The sequence below is a fragment of the Ovis aries genome, chromosome 2 (genome assembly GCF_016772045.2).
Source record: "Ovis aries strain OAR_USU_Benz2616 breed Rambouillet chromosome 2, ARS-UI_Ramb_v3.0, whole genome shotgun sequence".
NCBI classification, from domain to species: Eukaryota; Metazoa; Chordata; class Mammalia; order Artiodactyla; family Bovidae; genus Ovis; species Ovis aries.
This window is the reverse complement of record NC_056055.1, coordinates 87,536,349-87,562,222: the sequence shown is the minus strand read 5'-3', so window position 1 is coordinate 87,562,222 and position 25,874 is coordinate 87,536,349. Positions and strand designations below refer to the sequence as shown.

General features: G+C 43.4%; 1 protein-coding gene across 1 annotated transcript in view; it reads left to right on the top strand.

Moving 5' to 3' along the window:
* SAXO1 (stabilizer of axonemal microtubules 1) overlaps window positions 1–25,874 on the top strand; it is a 111,117-nt gene that overhangs the window by 68,038 nt on the left and 17,205 nt on the right. Inside the window, exon 2 of the mRNA XM_027963921.3 lies at window positions 12,572–12,751. Coding sequence (XP_027819722.3) covers window positions 12,572–12,751 — 180 coding nt within the window. The remainder of the gene's footprint in view (window positions 1–12,571; window positions 12,752–25,874) is intronic.

Genomic DNA, 25,874 nt, shown 5'->3' with positions numbered 1-25,874 from the left:
CAGTTGTTGGGGCCATTGCTGCAATGACTGCCCTACATCTCTTGTGGATACCTTAACCAGTTGTACCTCTTCCTCCTTTTTTTTTTGGCTAATTTTATTAAAAAATTATTTTTAATTGGAGGATAATTGCTTTACAGTGCTGTTGGTTTCTGCCATACAGCAAGAATCAGCCATAGGTATGCATATGTTTTCTCTCTTGAACCTCCCTTCTACCTGCCACCCCTCTAGGTTGTCACAGAGCACTGGGTTAGAGCTCCCTGTGTTACACAGCAAATTCCCATTAGCTATCTGTTTTATTTATGGTAATGTATATATTTCAGTGCTACTCTCAATTTATCCCATCCTCTCCTCCCCCTTCTGAGTCTTAAGTCTGTTCTCTATGTATGAGTCTCTATTTCTGCCTTGTGAATAGGTTCATGAGTACCATTTTCCTAGATTCCATATATATGCATTAAAATACAATACTTGTTTTTCTCTTTCTGACTTACTTCACTCTGTATAACAGGCTCTAGGTTCCAACTGCACCTCATTGAAGAGATTTCCTCAATTCACCTAACTTTTTTTTTTTCCACAAAAGAAACTCTTCTTTCTTCCATCTGCCAAGGAGGAATGGGCAAGGAGAGCCTCTGGGATCCCCTTCATGGCTCCGAATGTATTCTCTGTCACTCTCTCCAGGCTCTTGATTTCCCCATGGACCACAGGTTCTTGCTGACTGCCTTCCTGCCCACTCAGCCTGGTGGCTGCACATCCCAGCAGAGCTCCTCTTGTTGGTGCCTGCCACCCCACAAACCCTCTGCCTCCCACTCTGCTGAAGCAGAGTATCTTTTCCCAGAGCTTCTGAGCCTCGCTACACCATGTCCTGGTTGGGCCCTCTCCCTTGGCATCGCTAGTCCTTGGAATCAAGTTGGCCTTCTTTCTGGTTGCTGCTTTAGCACCCTCCCTAGGCTGCCCTATGGATGCTTTGAGCCTTCTGCCTCCTCTGTTTGCTTTGTCTTGATGCCTTTGTGCCTTGCATCAAGGCCTCCAGACTGGTGCTGCTCAGATTCACATCTCTCCTTTCAAATTGTCCCTTGCCTTGAACCCCACCCACCTCCCCACTGGGGGCCCTCCCCAACCTTAATCGTATCTGCCACAATCATATCTCTCCCTGCCATGCTGCCCCGCCCCCCAACTTAATCATATTTCCTTCATTATATCCAGGCTCTGGCTTCTTCAATTGTTTTTGCTCATCAAAGAATCCCTGACTGATACTCTGTTTCTCTACCTGCAGAGAAGACCTGCTTTCACTTCTGTTACCCAGTACCCCATGATGATAATCACAGCCTACAATTCTTGTGCCTGTCTTGAGTAATTTCTAGAGCTCCTAATGGACATTTTTGTTGGTTTTGTCACCAGATTTTTCAATATGGCTTCCCTGCCCTCCTCTGCTTTGTCAGCAGCATCCATTCCTGGGTTCCTGCCCAGCTGCTCTGCTAAAGCTGCTTTCTAGTCACCATACGAGATTTTTCTGTGGTATTTAACTGCTAAAGATTTTAAATCCTTTATTTGGCCTGTCCCTGAATTGTCTTCTCTTTGTCAGTGTTTTCCTCTGAGCTTTGCTTTGCATCCTAAATTTGGTGTTCTTCAAAACGTTGGCCTTGTTTTCAGTCCTCTTTTCTCATCTTGGCAACTGCTTTCATATTTGTATGCTTTGTCATTTCTAGATGTCTTCCAAAGTTTGATTCCTGTATGTCACCATTTTCAACAGTTGGGGGACATTTCCACCAGAATTCTTTCCCTCTCTTTCCTCCTTTTTCATTGATAGGTTCATTCATACATTTACCCCCTACCCGCACTTCCCTAACCCAGCAACCTTGACAGACACGGCTGCATGGCAAGATGGGCATTCTCACTCACTTGGTTGAGATGTGTAGCTTTTTAGTGTGGCTCCTAGGGAGTCACTGCTAGTTCGTGCATCAGTTGTATCTATTCATCGAATTTGTACCAGATGGCCCTGCTTTCTCTTACCAAGAATCTGGTCCCCTGAAGGATTCAGTTCAGTCACTCAGTCGTGTCCGACTCTTTGCAACCCCATGGACTGCAGCACGCCAGGCCTCCCTGTCCATCACCAACTCTTGGCGTTTACTCAAACTCATGTCCATTGAGTCAGTGATGTCCTCCAATCATCTCATCCTCTGTTGTCCCCTTCTCCTCCTGCCTTCAATCTTTCCCAGCATCATACTCTTCAAATGAGTCAGTTCTTCATATCAGGTGTCCAAAGTATTGGAGTTTTAGCTTCAACATCAGTCCTTCCAATGAATATTCAGGACTAATTTCTTTTTGGATGGACTGGTTGGATCTCCTTGCAGTCCAAGGGACTCTCAAGAACCTTCTCCAACACCACAGTTCAAAAGCGTCAGTTCTTCGGTGCTCAGCTTTCTTTATAGTCCAACTCTCACATCCATACATGACTACTGGAAAAACCATAGCTTTGACTAGATGGACCTTTGTTGGCAAAGTAATGTGTCTGCTTTTTAATATGCTATCTAGGTTGGTCATAACTTTTCTTCCAAGGAGCAAGTGTCTCTCAATTTCATGGCTGCAGTCACCATCTGCAGTGATTTTGCAGACCCGAAAAATAAAGTCTGCTACTGTTTCCATTGTTTCCTCATCTATTTGCCATGAACTGATGGAACCAGATGCCGTGATCTTAGTTTTCTGAATGTTGAGCTTTAAGCCAACTTTTTCCCTGTCCTCTTTCACTTTCATCAAGAAGCTCTTAGTTCTTCTTCGCTTTCTGCCATAAGGGTGGTGTCATCTGCATATCTGAGGTTATTGATATTTCTCCTGGCAATCTTGATTCCAGCTTGTGTTTCTTCCAGCCCAGCCTTTCTCATGATGTACTCTGCATATAAGTTAAATAAGCAGGGTGACAATATACAGCCTTGACGTACTCCTTTTCCTATTTGGAACCAGTCTGTTGTTCCATGTCCAGTTCTAACTGTTGCTTCCTGACCTGCATACTGATTTCTCAAGAGGCAGGTCAGGTGGTCTGTTATTCCCATCTCTCAGAATTTTCCAGTTTGTAGTGATCCACAGTCAGTGGCTTTGGCATAGTCAATACAGTAGAAATAGATGTTTCTTTTGCTTTTTTGATGATCTAGCAGATGTTGGCAATTTGATTTCTGGTTCCTCTGCCTTTTCTAAAACCAGCTTGAACATCTGGAAGTTCACAGTTCATGTACTGCTGAAGCCTGGCTTGGAGAATTTTGAGCTTTACTTTACTAGCATGTGAGATGAGTGCAATTGTGCGGTAGTTTGAACATTATTTGGCATTGCCTTTCTTAGGGATTGGAATGAAATCTGACCTTTTCCAGTCCCATGTCCACTGCTGAGTTTTCCAAATTTGCTGACATACTGAGTGCAGCACTTTCACAGCATCATCTTCCAGGATTTGAAATAGCTCAACTGGAATTCCATCATCTCCACTATCTTAGTTTGTAGTGATACTTCCTAAGGCCCACTTGACTTCGTGTTCCAGGATGTCTGGCTCTAGGTGAGTGTTCATACCATCATGGGTCGTGAAGATCTTTTTTGTATAGTTCTTCTGTGTATTCTTGCCACCTCTTCTTAATATCTTCTGCTTCTGTTAGGTCCATGGAGAAGGAAATGGCAACCCACTCCAGTGTTCTTGCCTGGAGAATCCCAGGGACGGGAGAGCCTGGTGGGCTGCTGTCTATGGGGTCGCACAGAGTTGGACATGACTGAAGCGTCTTAGCAGCAGCAGCTGTTAGGTCCATACCATTTCTGTCCTTTATCAAGCCCATCTTTGCATGAAATTTTGTCTTGGTATTAGTCATTACCAAAGGTTTACTTTATAATCACTGTTCAATTCCCTAACACCACAGGCAGGATAAAGGCGTGAGTAATTCAGATTTCTCCCACCACTGTGTTTCTCTAAAGATCGGCGTAGAAGAGGAAATGTGAGTCATCTTAAGATTGGTATGAAATATATGTATCTTCAACAGTGGTCTTATTTTTCAGTTCATAAAAGCATTTTCATTTCTCCCTTTGCCTCTGGGTATGTTATAGATATGAGAGAACAAATTTTAGAAAATATTTTAAAAGTTTATAAACCACTGCAAATAGATACAGATGCACTTTGGTGAAAGCACTAGCTTTGTCCATGCTTAGAGGCTAACTGGGTTGGCTTTGTGAACTGTCCAGGAGAAGACCATTCAAAGATGTAGGTCCTCCTCTGAGAGGACCTGCCTCTAGGGTCTCAGAGTTCTTGTTAACTCTAGATACCTTGTTGTTGTTCAGTTGCTAACAACTGTTGTTGTTTGTCACCCTATGGACTGTAGCACGCCAGGCTTCCCTGTCCTTCACCATCTCCTGGAGTATGCTCTACCTTGGAATCATTCTAAACCATCGGTATAGAATGAAGACTTTTTGACTTGAGATTTGGTGATGGTTGGCACCTTCCCCTCTCCTAGAACAAGAACGCATCTTCTGCTTGAAACATTTCCTCCCTTGCACAGCAGCTGTGACAGGTCACAGGCTCCCAACTACTGAGCAAAGGGGAAAATGTGCTGCAAATCCTCTAAGAGCTGCATTTTGAGTTTTAAATCAGGTTGTAAATGGAAGTCAATGATGTGGGAGTTGATATGTGACCTGGAGTGGATATTGCTACTGACCGGCTGTGTGACCTTGGGCAGAAGCTTGGCATGTCTTATTCTCAGTGGCCACATCTGACTGATGAAGCCAAAGGGGTTGGCTGATCTCAAGCATCCTTCTAGACCCAGTGTTCTGTGTTCTTTGTTTTCCTGGTTGTTACTATGAGACTGTTTTTTAGACAGTAAAAAAAAAGTTCTGTGGAGAGATCAGAGTCTTAAAAAGCACTTGGAATTGCATCTATTTTTGGTTTGTATTTGAAAGGTTTTGGGATCGTCAGGAAAGGGGAGTGCATTCTTTCTTGGAAGGCTGAGGGTAGCTAAGACAACAGGGAAGGGCAGAGCAGCCAGGAAACAGAGGTGTCTGGTATAGGCTGGCATCCCACTAAGCCACACAGTAGATATGACTGTGGTTAAGAGTACAGGCTTTGGAATCAGGCAAAAGGCCTGAGGTTCTAGTCCTGACTTTGTTACCTTCTGGCTATGTGACCTTGAGTGAGATAAACCTCAATTTTCATGTTTGTAAAATGGGGAAAATAAGAGAGCTTCCATTATGGCACTGCTGTGAGGGTTAGACAGGATGAGATGTAGAACTCTTAGCCCATGTGATGTGTAATAATTGCTCAATTAACATAGCCTATTAATCACAGAGTGCTTGCCTTAGGCTGGGCTAGACATTTTCTTTCCAGTTATCTGCTTTAATCCACACAATCACACTAAGTAGAAGTTGTTATCCTCATACTGTAGGGGAGGAAATCAAAGTTCAGAAGAGTTAAGTAATTTTCTCAACATTATACAAGCAGTCAGTGGCAGAGCTAGGACTGGAAAACAGTCTTCCTTCTTCCAAAGTCCCTTTCTGCCATGCTGTCTGCACCGTGGAGTAGAGAGTCCTCTTCACTGCCCACAGGGTTTAGCAAGAGATTCTAAAAGACCACAGTAGAGGCCAGATGAGTCACTGGTACCCACCAAATGCTGTCCTGCTTACAAACAGATTGGGTTCTAAAGAACTATTAGAAGTTCATTTGTTTGAAAAATCTAAAGTTACAGCAGCTACGATTCATGACGCCTCTTTTTCTTTATTCAAACTTGAAACTTTTTATTTTGTACTGAGGTATAGCCGATTAACAATATTGTGAGTTACAGGTGGACAACGAAGGGACTCAGCCATGCATATACATGTATCCATTCTCCCCCCAACGCCCCTCCCATCCAGGCTGTGACATGACATTGAGTAGAGTCCCCTGTGCCATGCAGTAGGTTCTTGCCGGTTATCCACTTTGAATATCATGCTGCCTCTTGGTGGCAAGAAGAATTACCATACTTTCTCCCTGATGAACAGCTTTGTTTGCAACCATGAAAATTCTTAACATCAAAATTTTTAAGTAGAGAAGCATGGAAGGCAGAGCAGACAGTAACGGGGTCCTCAAAGAGGTAGGGACACAATGCCAGGCACAGAGATAGAAAGTGACGGCCTGCAGCAGAGTGCAGCGGGATCATCGGTAGCTCCCTGTGGTGGCGGCGGCGGTGGTGATGATGGTGGTAGAAGTGGCATTCATGATCGGCCCTGAAGGAAGGGGAACATTTTGAAAAAGTGGAGGTGGCAGGAAAGAGGTTAGCTTAGGGTGCCTAAAACTGGAGATAGCTCTGTGGAGTGAGGAGATAATGAAAAAATCTGCCTATTAATTTTTCATGTCTTTTAATATATGCCTTGATTCTGTTACATGAAGGCAGACCAGAGAGTCTAAGAGGCAAATACCCTATTTGTCAACAAAAGTATTTCTAGGCATTTGTCAGGAGAGCTTCCAGCACCCAAGTGCTTGCAGTTCTTTTGTCTGTACCTTCAGATACTAGACCTGCCCTTCTCAGCAGGGAAGCCACCACCACATGTGGCTTGAGCCCTGGAAATGTGGTGGTCCTGATATGTGCTGACAATGTGAGACACACATTAGATTTTGAGAATGTAGTAAGGAAGTTCAGTTCAGTTCAGTCACTCAATCATGTCCAACTCTTTGTGACCTCATGAACTGCAGCACACCAGGCCTCCCTGTCCATCACCAACTCCCAGAGCTTGCTCAAACTCATGTCCATTGAGTCAGTGATGCCATCCAACCATCTCATCTTCTGTCGTCCCCTTCTCCTCCCACCTTCAATTTTTCCCAGCATCAGGGTCTTTTCTAGTGAGTCAGTTCTTTGCATCAGGTGGCCAAAGTATTGGAGTTTCAGCTTCAACATCAGTCCTTCCAATGAATATTCAAAGGACTGATTTCCTTTTGGATGGACTGGTTGGATCTCCTTGCAGTCCAAGGGACTCTGTCTTCTCCAACACTGCAGTTCAAAAGCATCATTTCTTTGGCACTCAGCTTTCTTTATAGTCCAACCCTCACATCCATACATGACTACTGGAAAAACCATAGCCTTGACTAGATGGACCTTTGTTGGCAAAGTAATGTCTTTGCTTTTTAATATGTTGTCTAGGTTCTCTCTCTGGCTAGGTTGCATGGTTCTCTGAGTTTCAGATTTTTCATCTGCATAGGGAGGATGTTGGATCAGATGTTTTCCATTTAAAAATTCTATAATTCTAATTTGGAATCAACTGTTGTTAACAACTTTTTTTCTGGGTTCTCTTGAAAGGTCTCTATTGTCCCTTTACCAATGCAGAAAATATTAGGATTATTTCCTTTTATTGCTGGTCCTTTAGTAATTCTTGGAGTGGAAAAACTTCCGAGTTCTGATAGATTAAGGAGACCTTACTCTCTCTCTCTTTTCTTGGTCTGCTGGCCTATCTAGGCTTGTTTGAATGTTCTCCTGAGCTGGGTGACTGAGGTAATTGGTACAGGTATCAGAGAGCTAGAACGAAGAGCTGTGTTTCTTTGGTTCATGATTGTTAAGACCACTTTCAAATAAACCATGCATTGTGATCCCACACTCTGTATTTAGACACTAGGTCCATAAAAACAGAATCTGCTCTGCCTTTTCCCTTTTGGCTCTACTAATAATATTAGCACAAATCAGTCGTGTCTTTGTCCATATCTTTCTCCAGTAGTTTATCCTCCTATACATTGTCCATCCAGCTCCTAAAATATCTGAAATATCAGGCTAGCTAGTTTCCAGAACACACAAGTGTAAGACTTGGTTTTTATCCCTGAGGAACTCCCGATAAAGACCAATAAGGTGAAGACACAGTACTTGGGGTCTTGAGAGGGACTTTCAGTTTGGAGTGGGTACAGATGAGGAAAGAAGGTCGCTGCGTGAGCACACTCAGGTGATGAAACATTGAGTTTCTGAGAGTCTTTGATATTTCAAAGTGAAACAAGGTCTTAGGTAACTAAAGAAAGTGAAAGTGAAGTCGCTCAGTCGTATCTGACTCTTTGCGACCCCATGAACTGTAGCCTACCACGCTCCTCTGTCCATGGGATTTTCCAGGCAAGACTACTGGAGTGGGGTGCCATTTCCTTTTCCAAAGGATCTTCCCGACCCAGGGATTGAACCCTGGTCTCCTGCATTGTAGGCAGACACTTTATCGTCTGAGCCACCAGGAAAGTCTTAGTTAACCTAGCAACATCTCAAATAAAATCTTCCCTGTAAATATATAAAGTCCATTTAATGGAATATCAATGCCTGGAGGCAAGTGTATTACTATACTGAAATCCTCTCTCATGATGCCAGTTATAATGTATTTTTTGCCATTGAGTTTATTTTTCTGTAGTAATGAACCTTTATAACATGTTACAATTTGAAAAAATAACAATATGGAAAGGAGGTTATATAAAAGCAAAGTTTTACTGGTTTAAAAAGCAAGCGCACTAGAGAGGGAAAATTCTTTTAAGTCTGGAGTTAACTTAGATTCAGGCACTTGCAATAAAGTAACCCTTAATAAAATCTTGATTTTTCTCTCCGAAGTGTGGGTGAATAAAATATATCTGCAGAGATATTTTTGGGTAGCCAACACATCTTGGCTTTTGATTTGAGGTTTGTAGGCATCCCAAAATGATAGGGTACTAATTGGCTTAAGCTGAAATTTCAGATAATTGGACTGATTTTGAGCCTAGTAATGCTAACAATATCTAACATATACTGTGGGAAATGTATTTCATAGTAAACAAAACAAAATAGAGCACTCATTTCTGTGCCTATACTTAAGAGATACTTGCAGATTGTTTACTATCTGAGCTACCAGGGAAGCCCTATTAAATATATATAAAATATAAATATGCATCTTCATACGTTAAATACCAGTAATGTACATTTTTTTTTAATGAACATTTTTAAAAGAGTAAACTTTTGGGACTTCCCAGGTGGTGCAGTGGGTAAGAATCTGTCTGCTAATGCAGTAGACACAAGTCTGAACCCTGATTTTGGGAGGATTCCACATGCTGCAGAGCAGCTAAGCCCATGTACCACAACTACTGAGTCTGTGAGTTGCAGCTACTGATGCCTGCATGCCTAAAGCTTGTGCTCCACAAGAAGAGTAGCCACAGCAATGAGAAGCCCTCAAACTACAGTGAAGAATAACCCTGCTCTCTGCAGCTAGAAAAAGCCAATACAAAGCAACAAGGACCCAGTGCAGCCAAATAATTAATTAAAAAAGAGAAACTTTTGAATGTATTTAACACTGAAATTCAGATATTCATACTATCAGTTCAGTTCAGTCACTCAGTTGTGTCTGACTCTTTGTGACCCCATGGACTGGAGCGCGCCAGGCTTTCCTGTCCATCACCAGCTCCCAGAGTTTACTCAGACTCCTGTCTGTTGAGTTGGTGATGCCATCCACCAAACCATCTCATACTCTGTCATCCCCTCCTCCTGCCTTCAATCTTTGCCAGCATCACGGTCTCTTCCAATGAGTCAGTTCTTCACATCAGGTGGCCAAAGTATTGGAGTTTCAGCTTCAGCATCAGTCCTTCCAATGAATATTCAGGACTAATTTTCTTTAGGATGGACTGGTTTGATTTCCTTGCAGTTCAAGGGACTCTCAAGAGTCTCCTCTAACACCGCAGTTGAAAAGCATAAATTCTTCAACACTCAGCTTTCTTTATAGTCCAACTCTCACATCCATACACGACTGCTGGAAAAGTCATAGCTTTGACTATACAGACTTTTGTCAGCAAAGTAATGTTTCTGCTTTTTAATATGCTGTCTAGGTTGGTCATAGTTTTTCTTCCAGGAACTAGCATCTTTTAGAACCAATGGTACTCTTACAACAGAAGTGAAAAAGTAAATATGGTAAGTTTGTACCCTCTTAAGTTACCCTTAGTAATGTATTGATTTTTTCCCCTCAGAGTGTGGGTAAATAAAATATATCTGCAGAAATATTTTTGAGTAACCAGCACATCTTGGCTTTTGATTTGAGGTTTGAGGGAATCCTAATCTGATAGACAAATCTACATGTGAAATGAAAATAGGGCTATTACTAGGGATACTTGTCCATGTGCAGTTCTAGCCATATAAACAATACAGGTGTTGATCATTTTCCCTGGGGGTTGGAGGTTGAAGAGAGGCACACAGTAGCTATAGTGATGGCAGCAATGTTTATGTAGAGGGTTGCACTTATTAACAACAGGAGCAGCACGCTAACTGTTGCCTGGAAACCAGCTTTTGGCTGAAGCAGTAATGAGTTCTCTGTTTGTCTGTTTCTTTTTTCTCTGATGTGATGCCCCAGAGTACTATGTATTTTAGTTTCTGTAATTAGAATTCAGTTCAGTTCAGTCGTTCAGTTGTGTCTGACTCTTTGCCACCCCATGGACTGCAGCATGCCAGGCTTCCCTGTCCATCACCAGTTCCTGGAGTTTACTCAAGTCACGTCCATTGAGTTGGTGATGCCATCCAACCATCTCGTCCTCTGTCGTCTCCTTCTCCTCCTACCCTCAGTCTTTCCCAGCATCAGGGTCTTTTCCAATGAGTCAGCTCTTCGCATGAGGTGGCCAAAGTACTGGAGTTTCAGCTTCATCATCAGTCCTTCCAATGAACACCCAGGACTGATCTCCTTTAGGATGGATTGGTTGGATCTCCTTGCAGTCCACGGGACTCTCAAGAGTCTTCTCCAACACCGCAGTTCAAAAGCATCAATTCTTCAGCACTCAGCTTTCTTTATAGTCCAGCTCTCACATGCATACATGACTACGGGAAGAACTAGAGCTTTGACTAGACAGACCTTTGTTGGCAAAGTAATGTCTCTACTTTTTAATATGCTATCTAGGTTGGCCATAACTTTTCTTCCAAGAAGTAAGCGTTTTTTAATTTCATGGCTGCAGGCACCATCTGCAGTGATTTTGGAGCCCCCAAAATAGTCTGTCACTGTTTGCACTGTTTCCCCACCTTTTTGCCATGAAGTGATAGGACCAGATGCCATGATCTTAGAATTGGTTTAGTATAAAAAAGTTATTAAAAAAATTTGATGTCATTTCTGGATATACATTCTGGATGTCATTTCTGATCTCTAAGTTTTGAGATCACTAATATGGAGCTTTGTTGATGTATTGGTGTCTGATGATAGAGATACCCAGCTGGTTTGTAAGGATTGTGTGTGGGTGTACAAATAATTGATATACTACTTAGCTTTGACAGCTCAAATAGCTGCCCTTTATTCACCTGTAAGTAGAATAATATGATTGTTTCTTAAGGTGCTTATGGTAATAGAATAACTCACTATAAACTGTAAATGGAAATAATAATAAATGGAAAAACTCACTATACACTATAAATTCAAGTTATTATCTATTAGTCATCAACCTGGATAATGAGGGATAACGTTTATTTAATAATTCATTCATATGTCCAATATTTGTGTTTAAAATTTGTTGTTTTTGGCTGTGCTGGGTCTTTTTGCTGTGTGGGCTTTTCTCTGGTTGGGGAGAGTGAGGCCTACTCTCTAGTTGCGGCACGTGGGCTGCTCCTGGGCTCCAGAGCATAGGCCCGGTTGTTGTGGCGCATGGCCTTAGTTGCTCCACAGCATGTGGGATCTTCCCGGACCAGGGATCGAACCTATGTCTCCTGCATTGGCAGGTGATTCTTTACCACTGAGCCACCAGGGAAGCCCCAGTATTTGCTTAATAAATGTTATTTTGAGTGCCTGCTATATGGCAGGCAGGATATGAGGGGTGCTAGAGATGTAGCAGTGAACAAGACAGAACATGGTGCTGAGCTTGATAGATAATAAATTCATCAACAGAAGTGCAAGTTACAGATAGTAGTAAGTGATGGGAAAGTCATACACGTGATGAGAGAAACTCTGTGAGTGATGGGAGGGGCAGATGGGGTGTCTTTTAGGTTAAGATGATCAGCGAAGTCTAAGGAGGCAACAACCAAAATTAGACCTGAAAGAAGAAAGGAACCAGACTTTCAGTGCAAAAATGTTTTCACGTAGTCGGTGGTATATGCTCAGAACTGAGGTGGTTCTGCTCTGTGTGATGCCACTTGTGTATGAGGGTGATATTCTCAATTGACCCAGGAACCAATGAGGAAAGATAGTAAACCTGGCCCTTGAGCATAGCCTTGGAGCCCCCTGTTAGGTCAGATGTTAAGCCTTTAATTGCTGGGTGGCTGGGAGGTGAAGTGGGGTCTTCGGAGGGACTGGGTTGGCATTCAGATGCCTCGGGGGCCACAACCATTTCCCTATAGTATGTGAGTGTTTCAGTATTTAAATGAGAGGCATGATGCATGTGAGGGCTGGTCATCAGCTATGCTTTGTAACTTTATGATCGAAGGAATTTTGACAATTAACCAATTGCAGTTACAGATCATTTAAAAAATTCTGGCCACTTCATATAGTTGAGTAGAGAAAAAGAAGGGTTAAACTCCTGCTTTCAATGTTGGCCGTCATGATTCTATACTCTGGGTCACATTTTGAGTAGGTAGCAGCCTGAATGTATTCTTCGCAAGAAGGTAACCAGCCTCACGTTCCATTTTTCTTTTTTAACTAGGCGGCATCATTGTCCACACCTCCCTACCAAGATTTATGACAAAACAGAGAAACCATGTCTTCTCTCCGAATATACCGAGAACTACCCTGTCTATCACTCTTACCTGCCCAGAGAGTCCTTCAAGCCCAAGATGGATTACCAGAGAGCGTGCACGCCGATGGAAGGCCTGACCACATCGAGGTGAGGGCATGGTGTGAATGTATGAGTGCAGAGCACTGATGGAGTAACGTACATTAACCTAATGTTCAATATTACATTAATGTGCACTGCCAATACGTGCTATTAACGCCTTAATGTTAATTTACTCAGAATCTCTGAAAGAGAATCCTGCATTTATTAGCCAGTTTAGTTTTCCCCATCACTCTTTTAGTGAGCAAGGATTCTTGCTTGGGGCTGGGGCAGGGGTGGGGCCATGGGGCAGGAATTGCAAATTGACCTACATGGAAAGGCTTAAAGTATTAAAGGGAAGTAATAACTTGAAAGGCGGTGAGGGCTGCTGCAGAAAAAGGAGTTTTGGGCTTTTGCACATAAGCTCTAGTTCAGCTTGGGTGGTGGTAGTGATGTTGGTGGTGGTGAAAGAGAACTTGAGCGTTTTTGAAGTTATGCTATAGATTTTGAATTGAGGTCCCCTTGACCATACATCAAGAATATAAACAAAGAATATTTCCTTTTTAATTACTCTTGACTTAGAAACTCTGATTCTTGAGGTCCAGCTCTGTACAGAGACTGAGCCCCGTGGCTCAACGTATCAGGGCCGCAGGGTTATCTGTATTGAGGGGGTGGGGACACGTGGTCAATCTCAGGATTGTTCTACACATTGCGTTGCAAGGCTCTCACAGAATCAGGCTGTTGACAACTCATTGAGTGACATCTGACCTGTGACTGATGACCCAGAGGAGTACCAACACCTTGGAGTTACTTGGGCAGTGTTTCAGGTTATATAGCTTAGTCCCCAGCTAAGACCTGAGAGCTGGATGCCTTCTCTGCCTCTGATGATCCTCATCCCTGAGGGGCAGCATTGCTGTGCAGTGGAGATGAACTAGTCCTAGTATGATGCCCACATATTACAGGTTTTCAAGATCTGGTAAATGTTCTTCCTATTGCATGCTGCCCCCACTTTTGCCTTGCAATTTTGTGCTTTTTTGATAAAGGTCCCAGATGGCCCAGACTAAGCAGAACACCATTCCTTCTGCCTCCAGGTTTCCTCCAGGATAGGCCTGGAAACATCCTCTGTTGAGAACGTGGGTTGGAGGCATGTACTATATGCTGCTTATCTTGTATATCCAAAGAAGTCCATGTCTGGGTGATGGGGTAGAAAAGACCCACCAGGCAAGGTCAAAGCCAAGTGATCCCTGGACTTAGTGGGAACTGGTGGACAGAGGCAGTTTGAGAATGGGAGGGAGTCAAGGGTCTGATTCTTGAATCAGGCCACCTTTATGCTGAGTAGTTGTATTAACTGATTTGATTTAAGCACAGGGTTTCTGGGTCCTGATTCATGAAAAAAAAATGTAATCTATGCCACCTGCTTACTAAACAACATAAACCTTAGGGTTTGGGCTTCATTTTGCCAATAAAATAACATCCTTTGTTTCTAAGAATCTAAAGACCTCAACAAGAGAGAGAAGTGGAACATTCTCAAATGTTGCTTTTCATTTTGAAAAACCTACGGTTGATACTCATGAAAAGAACTAGGCTTGTGTATAAAAGACATGTAGTTGGTAGGAAAAGATAAGAGCAGTATGGAGAAATGGCTTGTGAATATCACATTTGGTTTTAAGATGCTAGTCTTCACTTCTCTTTATACCCAAGTATAAAGAGTGCCTCATGGAATGTAGAGTGCAGAGTGGCTTCAGATATTGTCCTGGAAATATTTGAATCCTTGGAGGGCTGGATGTTGAAGGATGCTTTCTGTTTGTTACCCACAAGCTCAGGAGAATGAGGACAAACCTTTTCTCTGGAGCAGTAGTCCTGCCCCATGCCTGAGCTGTGAGCCCCCAGTGGAACCCTACATTCCCTCTCTCCTCCCCATCATGCCCCCCTCCCCCATATGCTCTCCTTCTTTGCAAAACAAAAACTGGCCCTTTGACCTGTTCTAAATTATCCTTGCCTGTGTCACTTACAACAATAAACATATCACCCAGAAATCCTCTCTGTCCCTGCCAAGGCCAGAATAATAAAATCATTCATGTGAAGATGTGGCCAAAGCGGAGGAATGCAGGTAGTAAAAGAATTTCCAAAACAACTTATTAATGATCATAAAGACCTTAAAAACAAGAAGTGGCAGGATCATGGTTAACCATGGGAAGGAAAAAGGACGGAAATACCTCTCTCCTCTCCTTTATTTTCTTCCCCAGAAAGAGGACTAAGGTGGAGATGAGCAGAAGGCATCTCTTCTCTCTCTTGTCCCTCAGTTTCATCATTTCTCAGTCCCATGCCTGCCCTGATGGGCACATTTTTATAGAATGAAAAACACAAACAAAACAACCATGCCACTATCAGGATGCCTTTTTTTTTTTTTTTTAGCTTTGGTGGGATTTTACTGACATAAATCAACAAAAATCAAGATTTTACTAACCATCTTTTCTGAACCTTGTAAACTCAGCAGAGACTCTGGTCCATATCTCTGAATACATAACACTATTCCCTGCAGGGAAATGTGGAGATGTTGTCACCTAGGTGCTCCACTGGAGGTTGGCGAGGAAGGGGTAGGTCGGCCTTGTGTCTGCACACCTCTGCGTCTGTGAAGGTTGCCATCCTTCTGCTCTTGGACTCTGGTGGTCAGAATGTCCGGCCCACTTTGCTATGTAAAGGCAGACCTGGCTTAGTTTCTGAAGTTGGACCTGGGACTGCTTGACATGCCACCTGCTACATGACAAAGTCATATGGCCCGAGGCTTGGCTGGGTCTGGTGATGAAGCCCAGACACAAAAAACACCTGGTTTCTAGAACAGTTATCATCCCAGCATGAGGCATGATTGCAGCTGCACACCACTCTTACTGACTGTAAATCTTGGGGATTTACAGCAGGTGCCATGAGGCGAATATTTGTTTTTGCTTTTCAGCCCTTCTTGATATTGAGTAGTTTCTTGCAGCCCTTTGGTAATTCTCTCACAGAGGATCTGCCTTTAGTCTGGATAGACCTGAGATCAATTTATGAACAAAGGTTTGTACTTCAAGCGTTGTTTCCTCTCAAGCATGTCACCACGTTAGACACTTGGGCCGCACTTTTGGACATTGTTTTGTTAGCTAAGGGAGATCCCTGGAGACGAGCAAAGTGAATAGCCTCAGAAGAAAGAGGTGGGTCTTCAAGGTGGTATTAGACCTTTATTCTAAACGGAGTGGGGTTGTGGGTAGGGGGAGATAGAGGTGCAAGGGGGTGGGTGAAATTGGGTTCACATGATGAATTTGGCTGCAGGGAAAAGGGTAGGAAGTGGTACGGATTCCTTTGTTTACTGACAAGACTCCTTAGCAAGTGGAAGAGTAAAGAGAAAGAGCTAAAAGGGAAAGATCTTATGTTTACTTATTTTTGATAGCACTGGGTCTTTGTTGCTGTGTGCAGGCTTTCTCTAGTTGCAGAGACCGGGGGCTACTCTCTAGCTGTGGTGCATGGGTTCTCATTGTGGTGGCTTCTCTTGCTGTGGACACAGGCTCTAGGCCCATAGGCTCAGTGGTTGTGGCACCTGGGCCTAGTTGTTCCACAGCATGTGGAATCTTCCTGGACCAGGGATCTAACCCATGTCCCCTGCACTAGCAGGTAGATTCTTATCCATTGTGCCATCAGGGAAGTCCGGGGCAGGGCTTTTGGAATCTGTTCCAAAAAGCCAGGAGAGAAGCAGTAAAGTTGGTAGTAGGCTTGTGCCTTTTCCTACCTATTGAATATTACACACTTCCTGTTCAAATATGTATTTCTTTACTCAGAGTTATCCCAATGGGGATACACTTTCTCATCTCTATAGACAAAAGATATACCCATTTGAATGCAAAGTTCCAAAGAATAGAAAGGAGAGATGAGAAAGCCTTCCTCAGTGAACAGGGCAAAGAAATAGAAGAAAACAATAGAATGGGAAAGACTAGACATCTCTTCAAGAAAATTAGAGATACCAAGGGAACATTTCATGAAAGATGGGCACAAAAAAGGACAGAAATGGTATGGACCTAACAGAAGCAGAAGATATTAAGAAAAAGTGGCAAGAATACACAGAAGAGCTATGCAAAAAAATCTTTATGACCCAGATAACCACCATAGTGTGATCACTCACCTAGAGCCAGACATCTGGAATGTGAAGTCAAATGGGCCTTAGGAAGCATCACTATACACAAAGCTAGTGGGAGGTGATGGAATTCCAGTTGCACTATTTCAAATTCTGAAAGATGATGCTGTGAAAGTGCTGTACTCAGTATGCCAGCAAATTTGGAAAACTCAGCAGTGGCCACAGGACTGGAAAAGGTCAGTTTTCATTCCAATCCCAAAGAAAAGCAATGCCAAAGAATGCTCAAACTACCGCACAATTGCACTCATCTCACATGCTAGTAAAGTAATACTAAAAATTCTCCCAGCCAGGCTTCAGCAATATGTGAACTGTGAATATCCAGATGTTCAAGCTGGTTTTAGAAAAGGCAGAGGAACCAGAGATCAAATTGCCAGCATCCGCTGGATCATGGAAAAAGCAAGAGAGTTCCAGAAAACATCTATTTCTGCTTTCTTGACTATGCCAAAGCCTTTGACTGTGTGAATCACAATAAACTGTGGAAAATTCTGAAAGAGATGGGAATACCAGACCACCTGACCTGTCTCTTGAGAAATCCGTATGCAGGTCAGGAAGCAACAGTTAGAACTGGACATGGAACAACAGACTGGTTCCAAATAGGAAAAGGAGTACGTCAAGGCTGTATATTATCACCCTGCTTATTTAACTTATATATACAGAGTACATCATGAGAAGTGCTGGACTGGAAGAAGCACAAGCTGGAATCAAGATTGCCAGGAGAAATATCAATAACCTCAGATATGCAGATGACACCACCCTTATGGCAGAAAGGGAAGAAGAACTAAAGAGCCTCTTGATGAAAGTGAAAGCGGAGAGTGAAAAAGCTGGCTTAAAGCTCAACAATCAGCAAACTAAGATCATGGTATCCAGTCCCATCACTTCATGGCAAATAGATGGGGAAACAGTGGAAACAGTGTCAGACTATTTTTCAGGGCTCCAAAATCACTGCAGATGGTGATTGCAGCCATGAAATTAAAAGATGTTTACTTCTTAGAAGGAAAGTTATGACCAACCTAGACAGCGTATTAAAAAGCAGAGACATTACTTTGCCAACAAAGGTCCATCTAGTCAAGGCTATGGTTTTTCCAGTGGTCATGTATGGATGTGAGAGTTGGACTGTGAAGAAAGCTGAGCATCGAAGAATTGATGCTTTTGAACTGTGGTGTTGGAGAAGACTCTTGAGAGTCCCTTGGAATGCAAGGAGATCCAACCAGTCTATCCTAAAGGAGATCAGTCCTGGGTGTTCATTAGAAGGACTGATGTTGAAGCTGAAACTCCAATACTTTGGCCACCTGATGTGAAGAACTGACTCATTTGAAAAGACCCTGGTGCTGGCAAAGATTGAGGGTAGGAGGAGAAGGGGATGACAGAGGATGAGATGGCTGGATGGCATCACTGACTGAATGGACATGGGTTTGGGTGGACTCCGGGAGTTGGTGATGGACAGGGAGGCCTGGTATGCTGTGGTTCATGGGGTCACAAAGAGTCGGACATGACTGAGCGACTGAACTGAATTGTCAGCAAATCGGGATGACCCAGGAGTGGCCACAGGACTGGAAAAGGTCAGTCCTCATTATACTTCCCAAGAAGGGTAGTACCAAAGAATGTGCTAACCACTGGACAGTTGTACTCATTTCCTAGGCTAGTACTACTCCTACCAAGTCGCTTCAGTCGTGTCTGACTCTGTGCGACCCCATAGACGGCAGCCCGCAAGGCTCCCCCGTCCCTGGGATTCTCCAGGCTAGGATAGTAAGGTCATGCTTAAAATCTTGCATGCTAGACTTCAGCATAATGTGAACCAAGAGCTTCTAGATGTCCAAGATGGGTTTAGAAAAGGAAGAGGAACTGGAGATCAAATTGCCAGCATTTGCTGGATTATAGAAAAAGCAAAGAAATTTCAGAAAAACATCTATCTCTTTCATCGACTACACTAAAGCCTTTGACTGTGTGGATCGTGGCAAACTGTGGAAAGCTCTTAAAGAGATGGGAATTCTAGACCATCCTATCTGTCTCCTGAGAAACCTGTATATGGGTCAAGAAGCAACAGTTAGAGCTTGATATGGAACAATTGATTGGTTCATGATCAAGAAAGGAGTATGAAAGGGCTGTTTGCTGTTACCCTGTTTGTTTAACCTATATGCTGAGCACATTATGAGAAATGCTGGGCAGGATGAGTTACAAGCTGGAATCAAGATAGGCAGGAGAAACATGAACAACCTCCGGTATGTGGATGATACCACTCGAATGGCAGAAAGCAAAGAGGAGCTAAAAAGCCTCTGGATGAGGGTGAAGGAGGAGAGTGAAAGAGCCAACTTAAGACTAAGAATTAAAAAAACTAAGATCATGGCATCCGACTCCACTACTGGATGGCAAATTGAAGGGGAAAATGTAGAAGTAGTGACCGATTTCCTATTCTTGGGCTCCAAAATCCCTGCAGATGGTGTCTGTAGCCATGCCATCAGAAGACGATTGCTTCTTGGCAGCAAAGTTATGACAAACCTAGACAGTGTGTTGAAAAGCAGAGACATTACGCTGCTGACAAAGATCGTATAGTCAAGGCTGTGGTCTTCCCAGTAGTCACACACGGGACATGTGAGAGCTGAACGGTAAAGAAGGCAGAACACCAAAGAATTGATGCTTTTGAACTGTGGTGCTCGAGAAGACTCTTGAAAGTCCCTTAGACAGCTAGGAGATCAAACCAGTCAGTCTTAAGGGAGATCAGCCCTGAATACTCATGGAAGGACTGATGCAGAAACTAGTAGTTTGGTTACCTGATGCGAACAGACGACTCATTAGAAAAGTCCCTGATGCTGGGAAAGATCGAGAGCAGAAGGAGAAGAGGTCATCAGAGGATGAGATGACTGGATGACATCACTGATGCAATGAACATGAACTTGGGCAAACTCCAGGAGACGGTGAGGGACAGGGAGGCCTGGCTGCCCCCCTGGGGTTGCAAAGAGTTGGACACGACTGGGCAACGGAACAACAACATTTCTCTAGAGGGGTCTTCCCTGGTGACTCAGCAGTAAAGAATCTGCCTGCTAATGCAGGAGACATGGATTCGATCCCTGATTGGAGAAAACCTCACATGCCTCTGAACATAACCTGCAGTTATGCTGTGGTTAGTGATAGGTTTCAGTAAATGTTCTGAACATAAAAACATAATGAGGAAACATAGAATTTTAATTCAATTCACTCTAAAGCCACAGTAAATATTTTTGGGTAGAGGATAAATGACTTAAACTTTAAGCTTCTTTCCTCTCTTTGGAGGTAGATCACTGCCCCCCTCCCCAAGATCATTTGTCTTGGTTATAACTAATCAGTAAATTCAATCCATAGATATTCTTTCACAAACTAACTTGAATTTTGCGTTGGGGTTGCTAAAGATTGGACAGGATTTAGCAACTAACCAACAATGATAACTGTCTAGAGGAGAGACGCAGAGTGGACTGCAATGAGGGTTGTTTATTGTGTTTCTTTGAAAATGGGGAAGACTGAAGAATGTTTAAATACTGACAGAAAGCAGCCAGTAAGAGGAAAAGGTGAAACCACTGATCCTTGAGAAATAGGGAGGAGATTTAGGGTGGGATGAAAGGATTGCCTTTGGGCCAAGAGGAGGAGCTTTGTTTTTTTCCCTGAATTGAAGTGTAGTTGATGTATACTATTATATAGGTTATAAGTGTACAATGTAGTGATTCACAACTTTTTAAAAAGAATTCTCTGTTTGTCTGGCTGCACTCTGTCTTCCTTGCTGAGCATGGGCTTTTCTCTAGCTGTGGTGAGCGGGGTCTGCTCTCTCTCTGGCTGTGGTGAGCGGGGTCTGCTCTCTCTCTGGCTGTGGTGAGCGGGGTCTGCTCTCTCTCTGGCTGTGGTGAGCGGGGTCTGCTCTGTGGCTGTGGTGAGCGGGATCTGCTCTCTGGCTGTGGTGAGCGGGGTCTGCTCTCTCTCTGGCTGTGGTGAGCGGGGTCTGCTCTCTGGCTGTGGTGAGCGGGGTCTGCTCTCTCTCTGGCTGTGGTGAGCGGGATCTGCTCTCTGGCTGTGGTGAGCGGGATCTGCTCTCTGGCTGTGGTGAGCAGGGTCTGCTCTCTGGCTGTGGTGAGCGGGATCTGCTCTCTGGCTGTGGTGAGCGGGATCTGCTCTCTGGCTGTGGTGAGCGGGATCTGCTCTCTGGCTGTGGTGAGCGGGGTCTGCTCTCTGGCTGTGGTGAGTGGGGTCTGCTCTCTGGCTGTGGTGAGCAGCCTTCTCGTTGCAGTGGCTTCTCTTGCTGCAGAGCGCAGGCTCTAGAGTGCGGGCCCAGCAGTTGTGGCACACGGGCTTAGTTGCTCCGAGGCATGTGAGATCGTCCAGGACCAGGGACAGAAGCTGTGTCCCCTGCATCGCAAGGCAGATTCTTAACCACTGGACCACCAGGGAAGCATGAGTCACAACTTTTAAAGGTTATACTTCATAATAGCTATTGTAAAATATTAGCTTTACTGTATTGTATACCCTTGTAGATTTCTATGCATAATAGTTTATGCCTATTAATCCCCTACTTTTTATTTATAATGTAATCCTCTACTTTTTATTTATATTGCCCCTCCCTCTTTCTCGCCACTGGTAACCACTGGTTTGAGTCTGCTTCTTTTTTGTTATGTTCACTAGTTTGTTGTATTTTTTAGATTCTACATGTAAGTGATATCACACAGTATTTCTCTCTTTTGGTTTTGTTTCTCTTAGAATAATAGCCTCCAAGTCTGTCCATGTTATTGCAAATGGCAAAACTTCATTCTTTTTTATGTCTGAGTAGTAGTCCATTGTGTGTGTGTATCAGAAGAGGTGTGGTATACCCCCACCACACAATTTCTGCTCATTAGTTAATGAACACTTCAGTTGCTTCCACATCTTGCCAGTTGTTTAAGTAGTGCCGCAATGAACCTAGAAGTGCATGTATCATTTTGAATTAGGGTTTTTGTTTCTTTCAGATCTATACCCAGGAGTGGAATTGCTGGGCCATATGGTAGTTCTGTTTTTAGCTTTCTGAGAAGCCTTCATACCGTTTTCCACAGTGGCTGCACCAATTTACATTCCTACCAACAGTGTACAAGAGCTCGCTTTATTCTACTTCCCCTCCAACATTTGTTATTTGTATTCTTTTTGATAATAGTCATTCTGACAGGTCTGATGTGATATCTCATTGTGGTTTTTATTTGTGTTTTCCTGATCATTAGCAATGTTGAGCATATTTCTCTGTGCCTGTTGGCCATCTGCCTGTCTTCTTTGGAAAAATTTTGACTGTTCAGCTCTTCTGTTTTATAATAAATTTTTTTTTCTGTTGTATGAGCTGTTTATATATGTTGGATATTAACCCCTTACTGCTCATATCATTTGCAAATATTTTCTCCCTTATTGTAGGTTGTCTTTTCATTTCATTGAACTGTATAAAAGCTTTCAACTTTAGTTAGGTCCCATTTGTTTATTTCTGTTTTTATTTCCTTTGCTTTAGGAGAGATTGAAAACAGGTTGAAAAAAACTATTGGTATGATTTATGTCAGAGTATTGTTTTCTTCTAGGATGTTACAGTTTCTGGTCTTACATTTAGGTCTTTAATCCATTTTGAGTTTATTTTTGTATGTATTGTTAGAGAATGTTCTAACTTCATTCTTTTGCATGTGTGTGTCCAGTTTTCCCAGTACCACTTACTGAAGAGACTGTCTTTTCTTCATTGTATATATCCTGGGTTCCTTTGTTGTAGATTAATTGATCATAAGTGCATGGGTTAATTTCTGGGCAGGAGCTCTTAGAATTATTTCTGCTTATTAATATCAACTGTTTGGGCATATTAACAAATTCTGAAGTTTGCACAGCTAAACATTAAAAATAGGGACTTCCTGGCGGTCCAGGGGTTAAGACTCTACTTTTCCAGTGCAGGGGCTACAGGTTTGATCCCTGGTTGGGATCCCACATGCAAATTGGGATGGCCAGATTAAAAAAAAAATTCTCTAGCATGCCAAGTTTATACAAATGTTAAGCATTTTTAAAAAATTAAAAATAGATTGAACGAAGTATTGTGTAGCTCTTTTATCATAATGAAAATATCCTTTTCCCTCTTCCAGGCTCATGACCCTGGTTAGCTGTTATGCTATAGTTTCTTCCTTTTGCCAGACTCTTGTCAAATGCCTTCCTTTAACTCTGCCTAATGATGGGAAGTCAAATTGTTTTGGCTTCCCAGCAGGTTCTCTTTAACCTTTACTTAACTCAGAGTTTAACTCAGGGCTTTCCGTAGTAGATAACTTTTATGACTATGCACCTAAAAGAAACTTAACATCTTTGACCATTTTTTTTCTTGGTTCAGAGTAAAAATGGGCACAGGAGCTAGGAAATGTACCCCAGGAAGAGAGGGAGTATTATTAAAAAAAAAACCAACCAACTAAATTTGAGCAATTTCTGGGAAGGATAAAATATTTTTCTTTTACGTGAACTTAAAGGCTGTAAGATTATGAGAGGTTGGGGACCTGCAGTTATGTTGCGGTTAACGATAGATTTCAGTAAATGTTCTGAACATAAAAACATAATGAGGAAACATATAAATTCTGATTCAATTCATTCTTAAGCCATGATAAATAATTTTGGGTTGAGGATAAATGAGTTAAAGTTTAAGCTACTTTCCTCTCTTCAGGGGTAGATCATTGCCCCCCTCCCCAAGATTGTTTGTCTTGGTTATAACTGATCAGTAAATTCAATCCATTGATGTTGTTTCATAAACTGTCTTGAATTTTGTGTTGGAGAGGAAGATTCAGTTAACAATTTCGTTCCTCAAGCATGGTAAATGAGGATTTTGCTGCATCACCTTTTGCTATTGAGAAACCAGCTTCAGGAAAAGTCCATGAATTGGTGAAGTTAGTTGTAGGCAGTCATCTGTGCTTTGCTGCTTAAAAATTTATTTTTGGCTGTGTTGGGTCTTCACTGCCATGCACAGGCTTTCTCTTGTTGCAGAGCACGGGCTCTAGAAAGCAAGGGCTTCAGTTAGGCATGGTGCATGGGGCTTAGCTGCTGAGGCATGTAGAATCTTCCTGGACCAGGGATTGAACCTGTACTCTCTGTGTTGTCAGGTGGATTCTTATCCACTGCGCTACCAGGGAAGTCCTGTTTTTTGTTTTTCCTCTTGTAGCAGCAGGAAATGGGGGCATTAAGTACATTTTAGTTATCATAGAGCCTGGCAGCCCTTGCAGGAAGGTTTTCACAGCACCTCTGAGGGGAAGTTGGTTCCCTCAGTAGAAGTATCAGCAGAAGAGAATGTCTCGTGTTCCATGTGCAGGTTCCAGGGTGCAATGGGCCCATGGCAGGAGGGCACCCCTGGCTGCTCTGGGCTGGGGAGGGCTCTGCAGGGCAGCGTGGGCATTCAGCTTTGCTCCTCATCACCTGCCGCCTGGTATCTTCTGATGCACGTTCTTGGAGTGAACAGGGCTGAACTCTTGGGTAGCCACCAGTGAACACAGGTTTGTGTGGAGGCTGCCTCCAACCCCACTCCAGTCCTCTGGGGAGTAAGGAGACCACCTCCCCTTGGGAGCCCTCCTCGAGAACACAAGAAAGCCACTTTGCAGTTAGCTGGTTATCAGCCAGTGTTTTCTGGGCCTTCCCATTTCTCTTGGCAGCCTGGGGGCCTGACTGTCCTAGTTCCCTGCTGCAGCTGGTTTAGGTTTGAACAGATATCAGTGTGAGGTACTTGCACACTTAGAAGAGTAGGAGTGGGGAGCTGATCCCTGGGTTCTTATTCAGCCCATTCCCTCCATAAACCCTGACTTAACTGTCAGCTTTCAGCTGCCTCAGGTCTTTGGCTTCCTCTTGCTATTTGCCAACATGGGGTCCCTGGGGACAGAGCCCCGGCTGCAGGCCTGGTAACTGCTGCTGAGATGTATTTTTAAACCTACCCAGAGGGTGTTACAGGGAATTCAACTGAAGCATCTCCTGTTTCCCCTTTGGAGCCCTAGGGAAACTAATTCTCCGGCTTCCTAACTCTTTCCTCCCCTCCCACCAAGCACTTTCAGTCCCTGGTTTGGGTTTATTGACAACCATACGTATAATTCATGCAAGACAGGTTACAGTGGAGCGTGTTGCCTCTGCTAGTCAAGCGTGGCTCACTAACACTGCTCCAGATTTCGGCGGGGAAGTAGGTTTTTACTGGTGTTTGGGCCCAACGTCTTCCTGTCCGGAAGCCTTCCCCTTCCTTTGGTGAGGTCGTTTTGGAAGTGCCATTAGGGAAAAGCCACCTTCCTCCTGTCCAGTTGGATAAATGAGTTTCAGGCAAGAACAGCCTGTTGTGTGAAGCAGAAGTTCTTGGAGGAAGGGGGGAATGTATGCTGGAGAGAGTTTGCCCCGGGCAGCTGGTGGGCAGTGGGCGCCCAGGCTGAGCCAGGGTACTTCGTGCTACAGTGTCTTGGTCTTTGTAGAACTGTGGGGTGCTTTGGGAAGGGAGTGTATAGTAAAGAGTGTCATGCTTTTTAAGTTGGGAGTATAAATTGCTTTACGATGTTGTATTTAGTTTCTACTGTACAACAAAGTGAATCAACTATACGTATACATTCATCGCCTCCTTCTCGAGCTTCTGTTCCCACCCCTCTACATCATCACAGAGCTGAGCTCATTGTGGTTACACACCCAGCGTCTCACTAGCCATCTATTTTACACGTGGGCTCCCCTGGTGGCTCAGAAGATAAAGAATCTGCCTGCAGTGTAGGAGACCCAGGTTCAATCCCTGGGTTGGGAAGATCCCTTGGAGAAGGGAATGGCACCCACTTCAGTATTCTTGCCTCTGCAGTTCACGGGATTGCAAAGAGTCGAACATGACTGAGAGACGCATGCACACACACACACACAGTATATGTAGGTCAGTGCCACTCTCCCAGTTCGTGCCCCCCTCCCCTTCCCTCTCTGCCGTGTGTCTACATGTCTGTTTTCTAAGTTGGTGACTTTATTCCTGCCTGTGAACAGGTTCATCTGTACCATTTTTCTTGATTCCATATATATGCATTTGTATATGATACTTGTTTTTCATAG